At 36.7% G+C, this 18,956-nt stretch overlaps 1 protein-coding gene across 7 annotated transcripts in view; it reads right to left on the bottom strand.

The window, feature by feature from the left end:
* Positions 1-18,956, bottom strand: part of TBC1D5 (TBC1 domain family member 5) — a 311,133-nt gene that overhangs the window by 74,276 nt on the left and 217,901 nt on the right. For all 7 annotated transcript variants that reach the window (XM_071735549.1, XM_071735553.1, XM_071735551.1 and 4 more), the window contains 2 exons: positions 6,612-6,754; positions 121-227 (listed from right to left, as the gene is read on the bottom strand). In XM_071735549.1, the coding sequence (XP_071591650.1) occupies positions 121-227; positions 6,612-6,754 (250 nt within the window). The remainder of the gene's footprint in view (positions 1-120; positions 228-6,611; positions 6,755-18,956) is intronic.

The following is an 18,956-nucleotide window of genomic DNA, read 5'->3' as shown; positions in this document are numbered from 1 at the left end:
GGGAAGAAGGTTAAAACCACAGCTTTTGTCCCCCAAATGTAGCTTGCTATTAACTTCATGGTATTTAGAATATTTCATTACAGAGACTTATTTCCTGTATTTACACAGTGAGCCTCTCACCTTTGGATCTCGGAGAAACAGTGCTCTTAGGATAAGGGAGTGAACATCTCCAATAGGTGGATAATGCATCAGTAGTCCCAAACAGGTCTGATAATTACTTGAAATCACTGCAATGAAAATGAAAGAAAAACACAACAAAACAGAGAAAAAGTGAAACACTATGATTCTGTTTCGATATTTCAAACCAATACTTTTCCCAGTGGTTCATTACAGTCCAGATTCAGCTGCCTTTCCCCACAGTGCTCAGAGCACAAAAACCTACGGCATAATCAAGCTTCAGGACTATGTTTGGTCCAGTATCATTAAGGACAATACTAAACCTACCTATGACTGTATGTCACAGACATTTGTGTTAGCTCTAGATTTAGATGCCTAAATTTAGATCTCTGTAGTTTTGCACCTAAAGCCTGCCTGAGTCAGTGGAGGTCAGGGCAAGCTTGAAGACTCAGTTCTACACTCCAAAATGGACCCTTTTAGACACGCATCTGCAGACACCTAAATTGAAGTATGATAATTTGTGACATAACTTTTCCATTCAGTCCTGTTTTTATGATAATCTTCCCCCACAATGACAATTCTTTGCAGAAATACCTTACATTGTTCTTACATACGTATACATGTCCACTACTACACACACATATATACACGTGCAAAATGATGTAAACAACCCCTTGTTTTCTTGTAAATAAGAAGTTATTCATGAAATGTTCAGGAAAAAGGCTAGATTTTTTCTATAAATACTTTTGCTAGAATGTTTCACTTAGTAAACTTTCAGCATGCTTTGCTGAAGTTCAGCATTTTTTTTAACTGTGCTTGATTTTATCGGAATCCATGTAAGTATACTCCATAGTTCTTTGCTTGTCGTTGTTATTGTCTGTTTTGATTTGGGTTTTTTCCCCCAATCAATCTAATTATGAGTGCAATTATTAAAGACGTCTTTTCAGGCAGGTCTATGTAAACTACTTCATTTCTTTTGCACCATCTAAAGCCAGGCAATCCATCTGCCATGGCTGTCAAAGAATTGCCTGTTAATGATGCTTGCACTCTGCAACATGAAGACAGCCTCCACCACCAGTAATTGTAAATAAATTTTTAACAAACTTGACTATTCTGAGAACTTTACCTGTATTGACAAAGACTTTTAATTTATTGGACCTCTACACCAGAAAGGATCATTGCAAACACAAAATAATTTGGAATCAATAAAAGGCAAAGTAAATGACTGTCACAGACAGAAAGATTTAAATGTTTCACTTTTTTTCTTTCATGTGAACTAGCCTCATATCCGCCTGTACCTTTCTTCCCTCAACAAGAGGATTATGGGGGAAAGATGCAGGACTGGGCAAAATGAATAATTATAATCTGTGTAGGGAACCACTTTATCATCTTCATTTCCGTTGCTGATCCGACAGCTTGTAATTTCATACATCTGCTTTCATTTGTAAAGCACTCACTTATCCTACTCACTCTTTATCTGCTCTGCCTGTTCTTTTTCCTATCCTTTGTTTTTCTTGTTCATATTCAGGTACCTTGTTTTTTCTTCTTGAAGTCACAAAGCTGGCATAATGAACACAATACAATGGTCTCCATCAGAGTTCTTTCAGAGGAATCCAACATGAGCACCACATAGTACATACCCAATCAAACTCTCATATGTAAATCAAATTTAAGATACTCTACTGCAGTAATGATCATGACGCCTTTTTACTAAAGCAAATAAAAATACTGAAAATGGATAGTAAATTTTAAATAGTTTTATAAATGATAAATGGTAAGATCAATGCACTTCTCTTTTGAACAGATCAGTATGAGTTCTATTCTGCAATGTGACATGGATTAAAATGATCCTTTCTTTATTTTTCCTGAAAAGTTCTTTGCTGTAACACAGATACAGAGAAAACTAGATATTAAAAAGGCTCATTTATTTTCATGGTGCAGACTTGAGCCATGACAAAAAAACCTGTATTTTCAACCACAAGACATTTAATGTAATTAATCATTTCTTGAAATGCATATTAGTGAAGCAGTTGAATAACAGAAAAAACAAAACAAAAAACACATCAAATTGTTAAGACAATGACCTCTACCCACTATGATCCCCCAAAATAAAATTTTAATATGAAACTTTACCATCCAAAGAAAGTTAAAAAAAAACACCAACACTTTAATGTGGAACTTCTAAATTTATTTTATCTTTAGGGTTTTCCCCACCTACTTAGCTGTCACTTTTTCATGTAGAAATCTTTACAGAACATACTATCATTGCCAGTGCTCTATTTAAATGTTGGGGAATGTTGGGTTAAAGGGATTACTTTGCTGAAACACCTTTTAGGACCTTCTTTCGAAGCGAGTTATTCTTGGATGCAACCTGGCAATGTGAGCTTGCAGCCCAGAAAACCAACTGTATCCTGGGCTGTCTAGAAAGCAGCTTGGCCAGAAGGTGGAGAGAGGTGATTCTCCTCCTCTACTCTGTGAGGGTGTCTGGTGACACCCTACCTGGAGCACTGTGTCCAGCCCTGGGTTCTCTCTCCACTACAAGCCAGAATTTGGCTTGATTCTGCTGTAGTGGATCCAGAGGAGTGCCACAAAAATCATCAGAGATACAGAGTATCTCTCCTATGAGGAAAGTCTGAGAGACCTAGTGTTGCTCAGCTGGGAGAAGAGAATGCTCCAGGGAGACCTTCTTGTGGCCTTTCAATACTTAAAGGGGCCTGTGAGAAAGATGGAGAGAGACTTGTCAACAGGACCTGTAGTGATAAGAAAGGGAGCAATAGTTTGAAACTGGAAGAGGATAGATTTAGATTGGACATATAGAAGAAATTCTTTACTGTGAGTGTGTTGAGACACTGGAACAGGTTGCCCAGAGAATTTGTCCGTGACTCACGGCCAGGCTGGATGGGACTTTGAGCAACCTGGTCTAGTGAGAGATGTCCCCTCCACCCTGGCAGGGGGGGGCTAGACTAGATGATTCCTGAGGGTCCCTTCCAACCCAAACCAGTCTATGGTTCGTGTCTCTATAGGACAAAATGTATAATTTTATAATTCAGAGTGGCAATTATCTTAAAAATTATAAAGAAAACAGCAGTAAAAACAAAACCCTCTTTTCTGAATATGAATTTTGGAATTAAAAGGATTTCTAAGGTCAACAAATTTCTCCAGTCTCAGTAGTAGCTGGATGGTGAAGAAATTCCACCTTACATAGCGGTCAACTGACTTGCAATCAGCTTGATGTTTTTCCTTCACTGGCTGTCTTGGCAAGAGTTACACCTGGACTCAACTTTTATTTTGAATAACAAATTCTCCCTTCTCCAAAGAAGAATACTGTTGGTATTTCTATCAAATGGAGCTGAGAAACTCCTCTAAATAGAGAAAGCAATCTTAACTGCCCTTTGATTAATATGTGTTAATTAATAAATGCCCAGAGGAACATTAAATTGCTTTCTCCTTTCTGCTTTAGATGAAACTGATTTTTCTTTGCTGGTTCAATAACCATTCCTGGATGCAAGGTAGCAATCAGAGCCATGAAAAAACATGTAAATTGTAGCTGTCCTCGACCTAGTCCTGATTTTCTGCCACATGGAATTTCTTAAGGGTTAATGTTTGATGCCACCAATCCTGTATCCTGATGATTTCCTAACTTGAGAAAGTGGGACTACTTTCCCCTGCTGCTTTACACATGGCTATGCTCTCTTTAGTAGGCCTGAAATTGAGTTAAACATAATTAATATGAGCATCTTGCACAACAACAAAAATAACATCAGCTCCTCTAAGAACAGGCTGTGGCTCCTTTATTTCCCTCTAAATGTTCAGAGAGCTTTTCGATAAGAGCAATAATGACCATAGATAATCTTCAAGCAGGAACATGATAAAAATATGCCTATCTTAACACTGATCAGTTGAAATTCGCTGCTGGTGCAATAATAATGTTAATTTACTAGGCAAAATACAGACAGGTTTTCCAGGATTGTTTATTTTTAGCCTTATTTTATGGATGTATGCAATATATATTTACGCATATGCATTTTTCCACTGCACTCTACCCATCATTCTGATTGCAGCACAATGACGTGCAGAAAATTATTTATTAAGACTAACAAATACTTTGATACACAGCCCTATACTTGGCATGTGAGGATTACGACTACATAGATAAAACTCTTCTTGAGTATTGATATAAAATTGAACAACGAAGTTTATAGAATGGTTGTCTGCATGGTTATGTATCTGTAACCTCTAAAATGTATAAACAATAATCTAATAATCTAAATGCTCCCTTCCACATTGCTTGAGTAACCGAGGATTTCAAAATTAAAATAAAAGTAAAATGAAAAATAAAGCAGAAATAATACTTTCTTAAAATCATGTCCTTGAGAACATTGTAATAAAGCACAGAAAAAAACTCCATCAATTCCCAAACCAGCACTTTCTCCCCATCCCCAAATGTGTTGGTACACAAGAATATGCATAATTTTTAAACTTTCAAATGCTTTCAGGATTGTATTATTATCATTGCTTATGTTTGACATGTTTATAATGTAATATCTTAGGAGCTCTGTTACCCTTCCTATTGTTTCGAAGTTTTTAAACTGCAAATTTCTAGATGTCTTATTTATAGATGATTAATATCATCAAGTGTTTTGATTTCCTTTCTCTGAATAAAGAGAAGCTTTTGGAAACTTACTTTATTTGAAAATGTTTTTAAAAAGTATTACAACACAACTTTATACTTAATTCAAAAGTCAAATATTACTGGCAATAAAAAATCATGTAATACAAATGGAAAAATTTTGTATGTAGATAGAGAAGAAAAACTTATTTTTTAAAATCAAATATAGAACTACGGACTTTGCTATAGTTTGAGCTTGATTTTGAAAATATATTAAACTTTACAGTATTTATGACTAGGTATTTTGCTTCACCATCCTAATATGCTTAGAGTAAATAGGTCCAACTATGGAACAAAAAGTTACTTATTACAGAAACAGTATATTTATGCTGTCCTGATGACTGTAACTTATTTGGAGCAAATGTATTCCACTTTCAAGCTATTTAGTACTTTATTTATGAAGCCTAGGGATTTCAGAGAAAAAATGGAGACTGCTTTCATACAAATGCCCTGAACTCCTTTTTAGCTCACATATTTAGTTACCTCATACGGACACCTGCAAAATGAGCACCACGAAGCAAAAGAAAACAAACCCAGGACAACCTTCCCTCCCTCAGGAAAGACAGGGCACTTACAAATATAGTTCTAAAGGTTTTTTTACAGGAAAATTATGATATGAAATAGAATATTGAGGTTAAACATTTTTACATGCATCCGCACTACATAAATACATGGAAAAATTTAAGCTTATTTTAGTTTACTGCATATAAATAAGCCAGATTTAGATTGCAGAACATAATGACCTGGATTCAGATCATCCTGAAACAGCAGCATTAATTTTGAAACCTCTAAACTCAATTAAATGCCCACTTATTTGAGAGGAATGTAAGGTAGCTCTATATGCTGCATGTTTATTAAAAAGTAATTAAAAAAACACTTGAAGGCAGGCAGTGGAACGACAGTATGTGTAAAGTACATGCACTTTATATTTTCAAGATTGGGCCCTAAAATAGGAACCACAGATGTTGAAAACTTTATGTGTCCTAGAATACAAAACTGTGTCAAATATGTAACCTTGTTAAAACCTAAAGCTTACAAATTGTATATAATTAACTCTGAACAGCATGCTACAGACTTCATACATTAATGACAGATATGCATCTTACTGCAAAACGCATACTTTGTTGTGGCAAAGTTATATATAGAATTTTCTGCAAAATATGATGAGACAGAAATAAATGCCTATTAATTAATCATTACATACCTTCCTCCTCTCATTCACAATTATATAAGCTAGCAAAATTTTTGTGCTTTCTTGCTGTCCCAACCTAATGTATTTATTTGTCATCACTAACCTGTAAGAATTTGCCTTTGCACATAGTTTGGGCATGCTAAAATAAAATAAAACATACAGGTTTCTCAAGGTGCCACTCTCACACAGAATAAGTCTATATTTCTAATTGTTACCCTACTTGGCATTTACATTACCTTCAAGATAAATCTTCAAAAACTGCGAGTCACATTTCTCATAGCAGAACAGCATGAAAATATTTCCAGTGTCAAAGGGAGGCTTTACTCAGTTCAGGGGCTTGGTCAGAAGGTGGAGCTCTGTACATACCTGTACCACCAACTGCACATAAATTCTGCAGCTATATGTAAAACCACAGAAGTACTCAGAACACAAACCTGCATTTAACTCCAAGATACAATTTCTTTCATAAATACAGCAGACTGCATCCGATAACAAACGGCTCCTCTCCTAGCATTTGAAACAATTTGCAGTATGTTAAAAAAGTCACAATGAAATTTGGCATTTAAACCCTCCTTTTCTTTGAAAAACAGGTTTATGTGCTTTTTAAAAGATCGTGAGATAGTTGATACTTACAGGCATCTCTAATATATAACAACATGGCTACAAAAATGTAGTCAACTAAATTCAGGGTGATACTGTCAGCAAATAGAGCATCCCAGACAACCAGAAGGTCCTGAAGGGGAAATTCACGTCCGAACAGGAGTCTCACCCATCGCCTGAAAAAAAAAGGAAAAGATTGGATTTGTATTTCTCCGTTTCTCCAAATCAGGATACATGTTTTCCAGGATCAACAATAATCCAAAACATTTTACCGGAAAACTTTCCACAGCATGAAGGTCTCTGCTAATCACTTAACTAATTGTATTTGTGGAAACATTACCCCATCTACATTAAAGAAGTGATACGTTACAGACTGTAGAAGCTTAACTGATTAATATTATTATGTGGGTGAACCTCAGAGGTCAAAACATATCAATCCTATAGCCCATATTTTTGAGCATTTAATGTGATAGTGGTCTAAGAGGAAAGGGATCAAATGTTACGCAAGAATAGCCTGGAACAGCAAGAAAAGAGGAGGAAGAAGCCAGTGAAAGCCATGAAATGCCCAGTCAAGAGAGTCAGTTCAGAGGGAGATGCCAAAAAGCAGTTAAAATGGGGGTTACACTTAACCTTGAAGAGTCTTCCTACCTGTTCTAGATGACAGTGTTTTCAGCTCTCTATATGATGCTATTTTGATTAAACCTCATTTAAAGCTTTACTAGATTTAGTGATAATCTGCATGTAGGCTATACCATTAATTCCTGTTATTATCTGTGCTTTTTTCACACTTAGCAAAATGTGAAAATTTGTCTTATTAAATGCAATATTTGCCTAAGACTGGAAGCTTGAGATGCAGTAGAAAAAAAAATTACTTTTCAAGGTTTCTTATTTCCAGTTCTTGCCCTTACATCGACTGACTTGCTGACCTCAGGAAGGGCATTTCTCTTTCCTATTCCTGAACAGATTAGTTAGCTTTGTACCTTTTTTTAGGCAGGATTATCCAAGGTTACATTTCAAAGAGCTGAAGAATAGTTAGTAACATTAATCCTGAAATAGTTATTACAAAATGGACTTAAAAATAATGAATTACATTTTTAGCTGGGATATGCAAATTACTGTGCATGTGGAATCTGTTTATTCAGTGGCAAGAAAAGATTGATTGCAAATTTCTGCTAAGCAAATTAAGTCATTCTTTAAAACTCACAAAAATTTCTAAAAAGGCAACTAGAAATTTCATCAAGATTAGTTTCACTTGTTAGAATTCATGTTTAACCACTTTTGTCCCAGAACCTACTTTTGGCTTAAGGCATCTGGGTTTTTTTCCTGATTCCAGTAATAAAAGTTCATTTATAGACAAATGAATTCCAACACGTCAGTCGAATACAAGCTTTTAAAATAGCAACAACCTGTACAAAAAGAAAGTCAAAAGGACTGTTTTGTGAGGCAAGGTTTTGTCTGCTTAAACTTTTATTCCCCTTGCCACTGGAACCATATGTCCACTGCACAGAATTTTTTTCCCTTGCAAGACATGTTCCCTTTTAAATGTGAGATTCCATGATTTTAGAAGAGAGCATAATCTCATCCTTATATCAAACATTTATTATTATGAGATTTTGTAACTTTTCAAGTCAGCATAGTAATTATAAAAGTCACAATATTAACTATGGCAAACTGTTTATTTCCTTCTCTGACCAAACCCCTTTTCTATGAGGATTTATTTTCAGGCCTTGGAAAGAGAAGTCTTGGAAAGAACATTTAACACAAAAGCAAGGCTCAAATAGTGCATTTTTAATACCACGTCTGTTCTAGCTAAGAGATTTTACCATCTAGTGGCACATTACCCTCCAGTGCCAAGCCTACAGGAGTCTATTATCTTATGGTGACACAAACATTACCCAAACTCTGCAGGAAGCCTATTACTTGCATTAACAACCTCTCCCACCTGTAAAACCCCAACTTTCGAGTTACACAAACTGTTAGGCGAGAAATTTCCGCTAATTTCAGCTGACTTTGCTTGCAACTACCCAAGCCCCAGTCAGAAGCCTTGCTAAAAGCCTAATACACTTCAAGGGAAAAAAATACACCATGGTGTAATGGGATTTGTTATTAGTCTTTATTAGAAATCTCTTTTGCTTCTTTACTACTTCATTATGCAGTGTTAATCGTTTGTAGATGCAGGTTTATTCTGCTCAAGCAGAAGTCATTCCTTTTTCCGACTGCTTTTATATTTTCTCCTGGGAAAATTAATTCTCAGTCCCCTGAGGTATCACGTTTCACAGATGCAGACTGCTGACGAGCAACTGGACGTTCTTTTGCAATCATAATATTGCCATTAATTATTTGAACCTTCCTGTCTTAAAGGGAATAAGTGACTTACACTGTTGTAAATACATGCATGCTAACTCCTGTTTTTCAGCAGCATTTATCTCATCACATCTCTAAATCAAGGACCCTATTGCCTATGAACCGTGCTGGCATATGGCAGGACTTGACTCAGCTTTTATATTCATAAAAAGGGATCTTAATTCCTTTAAGTAAATGTCCATGCTGAAAAGCTGTCTTTCAAATGAACATGGTTTTTATCGCTTTTACAAGTATTTGCAGAGAATTTCAGAAATATTTAACAATTGCATTGGACATAATAAACTTTTTTTTTTTTTTTTTAGATGGCTGTCTGTGGTTTGATTATTGTTCCGCCCTGTTAATCTTACCTTACATCTGTTACACCTGCAAATAGTGAGGCTCACAATAGTATACCTTTTATCACATGCAGTAATACAATAATCTGTATTTTACCAGGCAGACTTTTATAATTACCAGGCAAGTAAGAACCACAAAAAAATACAGGTTCTTTAAAGCCATAATACACCAAGGTACAACTACCTACCTATTGTAGAATATATAACTGTATCCTCCACTTATGATTCCTATATAATTAAACCAATATTCTCAAGAGATCAGTAATTACTAGTAATAGCTAATGATTCATTAATGACCTTACAGTACAGAGAAAGCAGGAGAAAACTGTGCTCTTGTTAAGCCATTAAATAAGGCAATGATCCAACCTTGCCAGTTTTAACTAAAACCACAAACCACTTTGACTGCTATTTACAGGACAATTCTCCAAGAAGCAAGAAAATTAACTTATGTTATGTTACATATACTTAGCAGGTTATCTTCCCTGTCTCCTTGGAAGGCAAAGAATTCCTTAAAAAAATAAAATAAGCCTAAGAAATGGTTACAGATGAGGCAATACAAACAGTATTTATGAGGGAAAGCAACACAATGAAATCAGAAAGAATAAGAAAAACCGTAATGCCAGGAAAGGGAAAACATGACTCTGAAGCTACTTCTAAGTCACTAAATATAGAACCTACATCTTGTCAGCACATTGCCTAAAAATTCTACTGGTAGAGCCTGTTTTCAGCCATTTATACTTCTGCTAAACTCTATCTTCAGTTCAGTTTCCACTCCAAGCATCTACTCAATGGTGAATTTTTTTGTTTTGATGAGGTCGAAAACTAGAACAAGATCAAAAAAATCCTGCTAATGTTTAACATTTTTTCCCCCAAGCAGGTCTAGAATGAAAACAAGGTCTCTTGTATTTCGTTTTTGCTGTGTATATTTAAAAAACGAACAAACAAGAACAACAACAACAACAAGAAAGCGCCTGAATTTGATAATTCCTTGCTCGACCTAAACACAGCTGAGCGTAGATTTCCACAGAGCATGCATGACCCATCTCTTCGTAGCTCTTGACACCAACCCAATGGTGCATCCTTCATCCCATCTGCAACCTCCTTCCTGCATGGGAAATGGCAAAAATGGAAAAACCCTCCACCTGCAGTGTCCAGAGGTGCCAGCCAAGGATGCTGTTCATCTGGTTTCCAGTGCTTGCAAGACTCCTGAGTAAAATCCTACCAGTGAAAGGGAGGGTCAGTAGGATTTTGCAGGATATCTTAGTTTTTAGTTTTAATTTTCTAGGTTTGCTGCTTTTTTAAAAAAGGAGAAAATTATTTAAATGGACTGTAACTATTGAAAAGAACACCATCTTATCAAAACTAAGCACTTGGGAGCTGAGAAATGCCAAAATTAACATCAGTTGTTTACTGACTGAGAAAATTATATATAAGCTCTGTCTCTTTAAACTCTGTCATGAATTACGTTCAAGCAAACATTTGTAGCCAGTGCAATTTACTATGTAAAGTCACGGTCAATAATTTAGGAGAAAGGGAAGACAGAGTCGAGCTGTGTTTTGCTTGTCCAAAAATAAGATATGTTAAAAGGATGAGGAGCGACATTTGTATAACACTTCAAAAAGAACTTTAAGCTATATGGAAGATAAAGAATTAAATAGTTCAGTGCCAGGCAGTGAGCACTACTCTGGACTGTGCCATGGTGTCAGATGTCTGTGTTCCTGCCCACAGACACACCGGGTGGGCTGCAGTTGATGGGGGCTGCAAATCTCCCTGGCTTCGTTCTGCGGAGGTACCCAGCAGCAGGCAGGGCTAACATGGGGTTCATCAACACTCCCATGGTGAGAAGGGCAAAGACAGCTGCCAATAGAATGCAAAAGCACCCTTCAAAGAAGACATATATGATCATGCCTGGTAGTTGCCAGACACAGTCAGAGGGTAGACAGGCAAGGTCGATCGGAGGATGACATGATAGGGGTGTAAGAGAATTTACTTTCTTTTAATGACATGAAGGAGAACAATCCAGACAAGCTTTAGCAACATTTCAGCTTAGTCTTGTTACACAGTCTCCAATGTTCTGTCTCCTTTCTCAATAAATCTTGTTTTTATTAAGACTCCCATGGCTTTATACAGTTCAGGGATTTTGTATGGAATGTCCTTAAGAGATTAATAAAACCTTCAAACAATAGATGACAACGAAGGAAACACGCATCATCACAACTTGTTCTTCCAGCGACTCTCTGACAAAGGTCTTGTGGAAGGGCACGACAGCTCACGGTGCACAAGAAACTTTCAGTCACCACAGATGCGAAGACAAAAAGCCAAGTGTAACAATTAACAAAGTGACATTTCTAAAATAACTAAAACCTTATTAAAAATCAGCATTTTGCCAGAACAGACAAAAAAGCATGCGAAATCCCACTGAAGTAAAAAAAACTGGAATAAGAAGCTATGTGGGAAGCTCACCAGACTTTCAGGGATTTACAGAAATTTCTGTGTTCTATCTAAACACTGAGAATTTTACACACAGCAGACTCTCACATGCACACCACCCATAAAAGATGTACAGACATTGTTACAGATATTGTTACAGCATATGTTGCATTTTTAGCCTTAATCTACTTGTGAAGGGAATGAAAACAGACATCTTGCTACAAGATGTGTTTACTTCAACCATAAATTCAAATGTTAATTCTGGATTTATTAGATAAAATTATGTGGCCTTTGTCAAAGGCGGACAAGATGATCAGATTTTCCTTAGACTTTAAGACATTTAATATAGGTTTCTACCAAATTGTCTCCAGCAGTGTATGTTGATTGTACAAAAGTGTGTGAGGGAAAAAATGTGTGCCAGCATTAGCAAATCATTGGCCTTCCCCTTAGATAAAAAGGTAATATTAAGTGCACAGAATACACTTTTATTCTGTGTACATGTACCTTATTTATTTAAGTAATTTCAGGTTTCTATGTGGACTGCTGTTCTGCCAGAAAATGAGATCCATACTTAGGTGACACCATGATCTAGGTGGGACTGTCCTGTCCTGAACTTCCACAGTGGGGTATTAATTTTATCCAGCTTCTCTTGTTCGGGCTGCATGAAAATTTAGTGGCTCACTGCATGAAATACACGAATCAGGGCTACTACTGTTGGATGGCTACACTGTAGGGTTTTTTTTCTGGTTCAAATTTTGTTTGGTTTGTGGTGCTACCCACAATTTTTTTTAAGTTTTGCATGATTGTATTGAAAAAACTCAACTTCTAAAACTACGATAAGATCCAGAGGTTTTATGTTCTGTGGCTAAAAGAGTAGGGGCCGTAAGGAGTAGTTATATGCAAAGATAAAAATCAGTGTTTGAAAGCTATACAAATAAAAATGAAACTACAAATTTACAATATGGATTATATGGTTATTAGCTATACTGTAGCTTTTTTCAGTCAGAAAATAAAGACTCAAAATTAAATAATAATGAAAACGAACACTTCACTTTATATTGTTCATAAATCTACTCAAATTTAGGCTAAGTGATGAACAAGAACCTGGTACATAATAAACACTGTTGTTTTCTTTCCACTAGGGAAAATGGTTTTGATCTGTCCTGTTGAAAATTCCTGCTGTTCTACATGTTCTGAATTATATTATATTAATTATTTTATCATTCACAGACTAGCATAAATCTTTAATATAAATACCTTTAATTTTATTTTTACAAATAAATTATGTGACACGAGTCTCTAATTGTTATTGGGATTATTTCCTTTCCAATTTGGTTTCTTTAAGATTTGCATTTAAGAAAAAATCAACTGTGGCAGGTTCTATGCATTTCCCTATTAAAAAGGCTTTTCTTTCTAAAATAAGAATTCCTAATAATTATTTCTCTCTCTTTACTGTGATTTACCTGTCTTGCCAAAAGCACCACACTCTATCTTAAGCCAGACCAACTGTAACCTACTCATTTGCAGGAATGTACTCAATGAAAAAGGTGCCACTGAATCTTCATAGAAGTAATGTGTAATATTCTTAAGAATGCACTACAATAAAACTATTGAACCTGTTGGCCTGCTGTGGGTAGGCTTCTATTCCAGCCCCTAACTAAATTACTTGTTTTGGCATCAGTGCTACCCATGGCTTCAGACTTCCCATGGCTGCTGCTTTCACCCACTGCTGCTCCTCAACTACAGCCAACTCCTTGGGCAGTACCAGCAACTACTGCTGGGTGCAGAATTGGGAAGGGAAGGAAAGGAAAGGAAAAAAAGAAAGGGAAGGGAATTTTCCTTCATGTTCTTACTATGGTCTTGATCCTGACTGCCTCTTTCACCTCGTTCTTTACTAGCAAGACTGGCTCTCATGAATCCCAGGTTCCAGAGATAGGAAGAAAGCTGGAGAAAGGAAGATGTACCCTTGGTGGAAGAAGATCAGGTCAGGGAACACTTCAGAAAGCTGGACGTACATGGGCCCTAAGGAGATGCAACCAAAAGTGCTGAAGGAGCTGGCAGATGTCCCTGGGAAGCCACTGCCAAAAACCTTTGATCATGGCAACTGGGAAACTGTTCAAAGACTGGAGGAAAACAAATGCTACTCCTGTCCTCAAGAAGGATAAAATGGTGGCCAGTTAACCTCAATTTGATCCCTAGGAAGATGATGAAGTAGCTAATCCTGGAAACCACTTCCAGGCACAGGAAAGACAAGAAAATCATGAGCATGGCTTCATCAGGGTGAAAAAAAAAGGATACACAAATTCATACCAACAAAAAGCCACAGAAAATATACACAAAAAGATCACCGCAAGCAGCTCTTCCTTCCCCCCTGCGGGGCACAATAACTTCATAAACAAAAGTAAAACAAAAATCCCTAGAATCACAAGTAGATCACTGGAGAAAATTGTCTGAAGATGTGTTTTTCCATGCTGGAATCTTTAAATTCTGATCAGATGTTATTAAAAAATTCTGCATAGGTATAATGTAGATTGGATCTGACTCAGAGATAATTTGATAAAGTCCTGTAAAGGCAGGAATTCAGACTAATTAAACTCATAAACCTGTATAATCTGCGGTTACTGCTCTGATTTTGCAATTTATTTGATGGATCTTCTTAATGCGAAACTCCAATAACATGAGTGGTTGAAACAAGCTCTTAATCTGGATGGTTGTTCTGCCTAGAGGAGAGACAGCTCCAGTGAGACCTTACAGCAACCTTCTGGTACCTGAATGGAGTCTACAGGAAAGCCAGGGAGGGGCTTAGTGCAAAGGTGTGTGGTGACAGGAGAGGGGTAATGTTTTCAATCTGAAAGAGCGTAGATTTAGATTAGATATTAGGAAAAAATTCTTCAGTGTGAGGGTGGTGAGACACTGGAACAGGTTGCCCAGGGAAGCTGAGAATGCCCCCCTCCCCCGGAAGTGTTCAAGGCCAGGCTGGATGGGGCTTTGAGCAACCTGATCTAGTGGGAGGAATCCCTGCCCAGGCAGGAGGGTTGGAACTGGATGATCTTTATTGAGCCTTTCTACCCAAAGGATTCTGTGACTCTACGTGCTTGGTCCTGAAAAATACTGCTGTATTTCTGCAAAACAGCTAAATTTAAACAGCTCAGGTAATATCCAGACTTAAAAAAGAAGGTTCAGTGTGATACAGTTATGGTGACAAACCAGCAGAACCAGAGGGGGCTGCTACACTCTATTGGAAAAAATCTTTTGGAGTCAATGCTTAACACCCTTAAGTGCAAGGAGTATGGGACTTCATCTCTGACACACATGTACACCCTTAATTTAATGACCAATATCTGAACTCATAAGAAAAAAATTTTGAAGGTGGGACTACTGCCTTCTTTCTCCTCTTTGCTTCTATGCAATTCAAACCCACAGTCCTAAATGCTGATGATGCACGTGCATTTTGTTGTGAAAATCACTGCAGAGTAGCAAAAACATTTTCATTTTTTAAACAAAACTAATTACAGGTGAATGATTTTAAACACTGTTTGCTGCAATAAACCCATTGAAACAAAAGAGGCACTTCTAAATTATTGAAGTTCCTACTGATATCAGCTATTAGCAATTAGGAACTCCACCCCCTCAACTTTTCCATGTTTAAACAGCAATGATTAAATCTGGTTTTAAAGTGGAGAAATTATATTAGAAAAACAACTCTCAGTGTTGCAATTAAAGCACAGTTCTTAAGATGATAAAATAAATTTGCTAATAGCTTTATCCATTGATTCAAGATGCATGCAGTAGGTTTAAAAGGTACAACGATCCTTTTGTACAGTCTCTAGAAGTGGTATCTCTAACATTTTACTATCCCATATTGTTATATCTTCTATACAGTTACTACAGTTATCTGTAAAATCCACTTGGAGAAGACTTCATCAAAAAGACATTAACTCTAAAATAAAAGGAAGAGAGTATATTTTGTTAATAGCTTTAAATTAACAAAGTACTGATAAAATTATGAAGTTTCTATTCTGTCTTGGAGACTTTACAAATACAATGTCTTTTTCTGCCCATAAAAAAATTGAACTCTACAATTGAACCATCTTCCTGTTATTCTATTGAAATGTTAAAACAAAAAGACTTTTTACCTGGTATCCTAAATAAAACATATCAAAAAAATTCAGGAATTTTAGATTTTTTTTTCTTTTCTTTTTTTCTTCAGAAGCTATCTCTCTACATGCAGCAATGGGACTGCTACTGGGAAACACATTTTGTTCTAACTAACAGGGCAAAATGTCTGTTGTGCTTGTACCACTGGCCTACTGGTCCTTTTTTTTTTTGCTTTCTAATCCCATTTTTCCACCACAGGTGTTTTTTTGTTGTTACAGAGAATTCAGCTGACAATGAAGACAGATTAAGGTTTTCATAGTAAAATTAGAGATGGCAATATATTCAAGAATATGCGTTATAAAATAAAATGGTAACTTTATGATAATTAAATTATATACCAGATTGCCCTCTTTATTTCATAAAACTGCATAAATATACGTCAAACATATCTGAAAGACATGGCCTTAGCAAAATGATAATCTTTCAGTTGGGCTTAAAGGATAAGAAAATTGTAACGGTGATATTTTGATATGAAGAAAACAAAAAAAACCCCTTATTAAGTTATTTGGCAGACATACTCAGAATAAAAAGACTTGATCAACAAAACCTTACTCTACATACCATTTGCAGAAGACTTACTTTAGTATTTCCAAAGTTCTTGCTAATTATGCTGAATACGAACACAGGTAAAACCAGACCACCACAGATAAATAAAATTCCTTGCCACTGAACTGGTAAGAAAAATACGTAGACATATTAAGACACCAAAACAGATACAAAAACCCTCTATACAGATACTTCTTTAAAGTATCATTTTCTGCGTATCCAGGATTTTGTGTGGGTATCTTCCATGAGTGTCTGGAGAACCCAACTTTACAGTATCTCTGTAGAGGAAGGATCTCTACTGGAAACTCCCTGTTTGGAGCTGCTGCCCAAAGGGGCCAGACCACCTTTGCAGCAGCCCTCAGTGGGGAGAGAATCCTGGCTTTCTATACTCCTCTTCATTGCAGCGTAACAAATTTATTTCAGAGATGCTTTCCTATTGAGAATCAAAATTAAACAGCAATAAACCTAAAGTGAACACAATTCCTTCCTACCCCCTGAACTGAGGGCTTACCTCTGCAAACTCTTTATAATTAAGTATATAACATTTCAAAATCTCTGTAGCTCTTCACTCCAGAGAATAATTTTTTTTTTAAATGAGGAGAGAAGATTTATATCATCACTGAATTCAATATTACATCTATTGTACACTCTAAAACTAAATTAAGAAGCTGTTCAGAGGCCATACATGCAGCAGTCCATTTCAATCTATTAGTCTGGCTAAATGCCTTCATACATCCTGCGAAGGGAGTCATCATCATCAATCTGCCAGTTTCAGTGACCAGTCAACTACATGTTGATGCATGTACTGAGGAAACAGAAGTATTTCCTCCCTGCTGTCATATTCCTAAACCTAAGAATCGAGTGAGGCTGTTCCAATAGGGAGTATGCAAAATCATGATTTAGCTGCTTAGTATAAATAAGTGTTAGAATCACCACTTAATAGCCTTAGTTCAAAGGGAAAATACAAGTTTGAAGCCCAGTTCCATTATCAAGCAGGGTAAGGCAAGTAAGAGTTAACTTCTTTTGCCTGGTAAGTTAATGGCATCATTGTTATCCAGAGTCTTGCTCTCATTTAAACTGTCAAACAAACAAAAAAATATGCAGGTTTTGAGTTTCTTTTATCCTTTCTGTATAGATTTAAAAAAGTAACTTTACATATTAGTTACAAGAACTACTTTTGTGAAACAAAGTAGGGATGACTTTGTGATGTGCAGCGGCAGCCTTGTGGGAATACTGCATCTTTTTGGAAAGGCACAAGGGCTTAGTGGTCTCATTTAGTTACCTGTGTGCCCCTGCAGAAGCCCCACTGGCAATAAACCACTCTGGTGGCAAAGAGCTAATTCATTAATTAACCACAGTATTTGCTGGAAAGGAAAGCACTAAACAGCACTGCACAGAAAGTGCAACTGCGGTTGTTGCAGGTCCCTGTCTGCAGAATGTGAGGCAGAGGCAAGCAATGCCTATGTTGTTTCTAATTATTCCAATTATCATGGCACACTATGAAAACTTGATTAATAACACTGAAGATATTGTTGTGGCAATTAGCCATATGGTTGTGGGACTTTATTCTGTCACGATTTAGCCATTAGCATCTACTTATGTTTGTCAGAACAGAGCATCCGTGACAAGTTGGAGTTCCGCTCACCTTGCTGAGTCCCTGGTGAGCAACACCAGAGAAATGTTTATTCCTGGGAGTCCCTTGCCTGAGTACATTTTTCATGTGGCATCCAGTCTGACCAGGGACAAGTGTCAAGGAGCTTATGCGATGACCCATTAAGCCAGGCTCTCTCTGCTAAAGGAACCTCGTGAACGGCTTCTCGAGGCAGACTTCTTTCAGGGGAGGATTTGACCAATAAAATTAGTGTCAAATGTCTTGCATTCAGAGTTTTTGATGGTTAACCATTCAGGCAGCATGCACCTACCCTTATTTAGATGTGATGAAATGCTCTATTATGATTTTATACACCTGTAAGTTACATATTACCATGTGCTTGAAAAGTGTATCTCGTAGGAGAGGGACCATGCAGAAGCACCACTGTCAGGCTGGTCAGCTGAACTCACAGCTACATGAGTTGACAAATTTTTATGAGCCTTTTTTTTTAAAGTCACAAAATATCTCTCAAAAAACAACCCTCTCTTAATTGATCTTTCTTTTCAATTTATGGTCAGAAAAACTGCTCATCTCTAAAAGTTCAACTCTAAGACAAAAGGGAAAGCTTAAAAAAATATAATTAATACAGGAAAGCTGCTTTCCTTTCCTCCTCAAGAGTGTAGCAGTAGTCTTACCACTTGCTTAATGTTTCTTGAAAATCAGATAACACAAATGTGTTTATATCAGCACATCACTCAAAATCAAATTGTTTGCAAGCAAAGACAACTCCAAACGTGACTAGTTGTCCACAGTTAGCAGTCACCAAGTTAGTCCTTATTAAAAAGGTGTAGAAAGCACTAAGGAATGAGCATCTTGCTGCACTGGGATGCCATATATATGATGGATCAAAGTGTGCCTACCGATTTTGGACATGAGAGGAGAAAGCAATAACTC

The sequence above is a fragment of the Heliangelus exortis genome, chromosome 2 (assembly GCF_036169615.1).
Source record: "Heliangelus exortis chromosome 2, bHelExo1.hap1, whole genome shotgun sequence".
NCBI classification, from domain to species: domain Eukaryota; kingdom Metazoa; phylum Chordata; class Aves; order Apodiformes; family Trochilidae; genus Heliangelus; species Heliangelus exortis.
The sequence above is the reverse complement of the archived record's forward strand: the minus strand, read 5'-3'. Positions and strand labels throughout refer to the sequence as shown.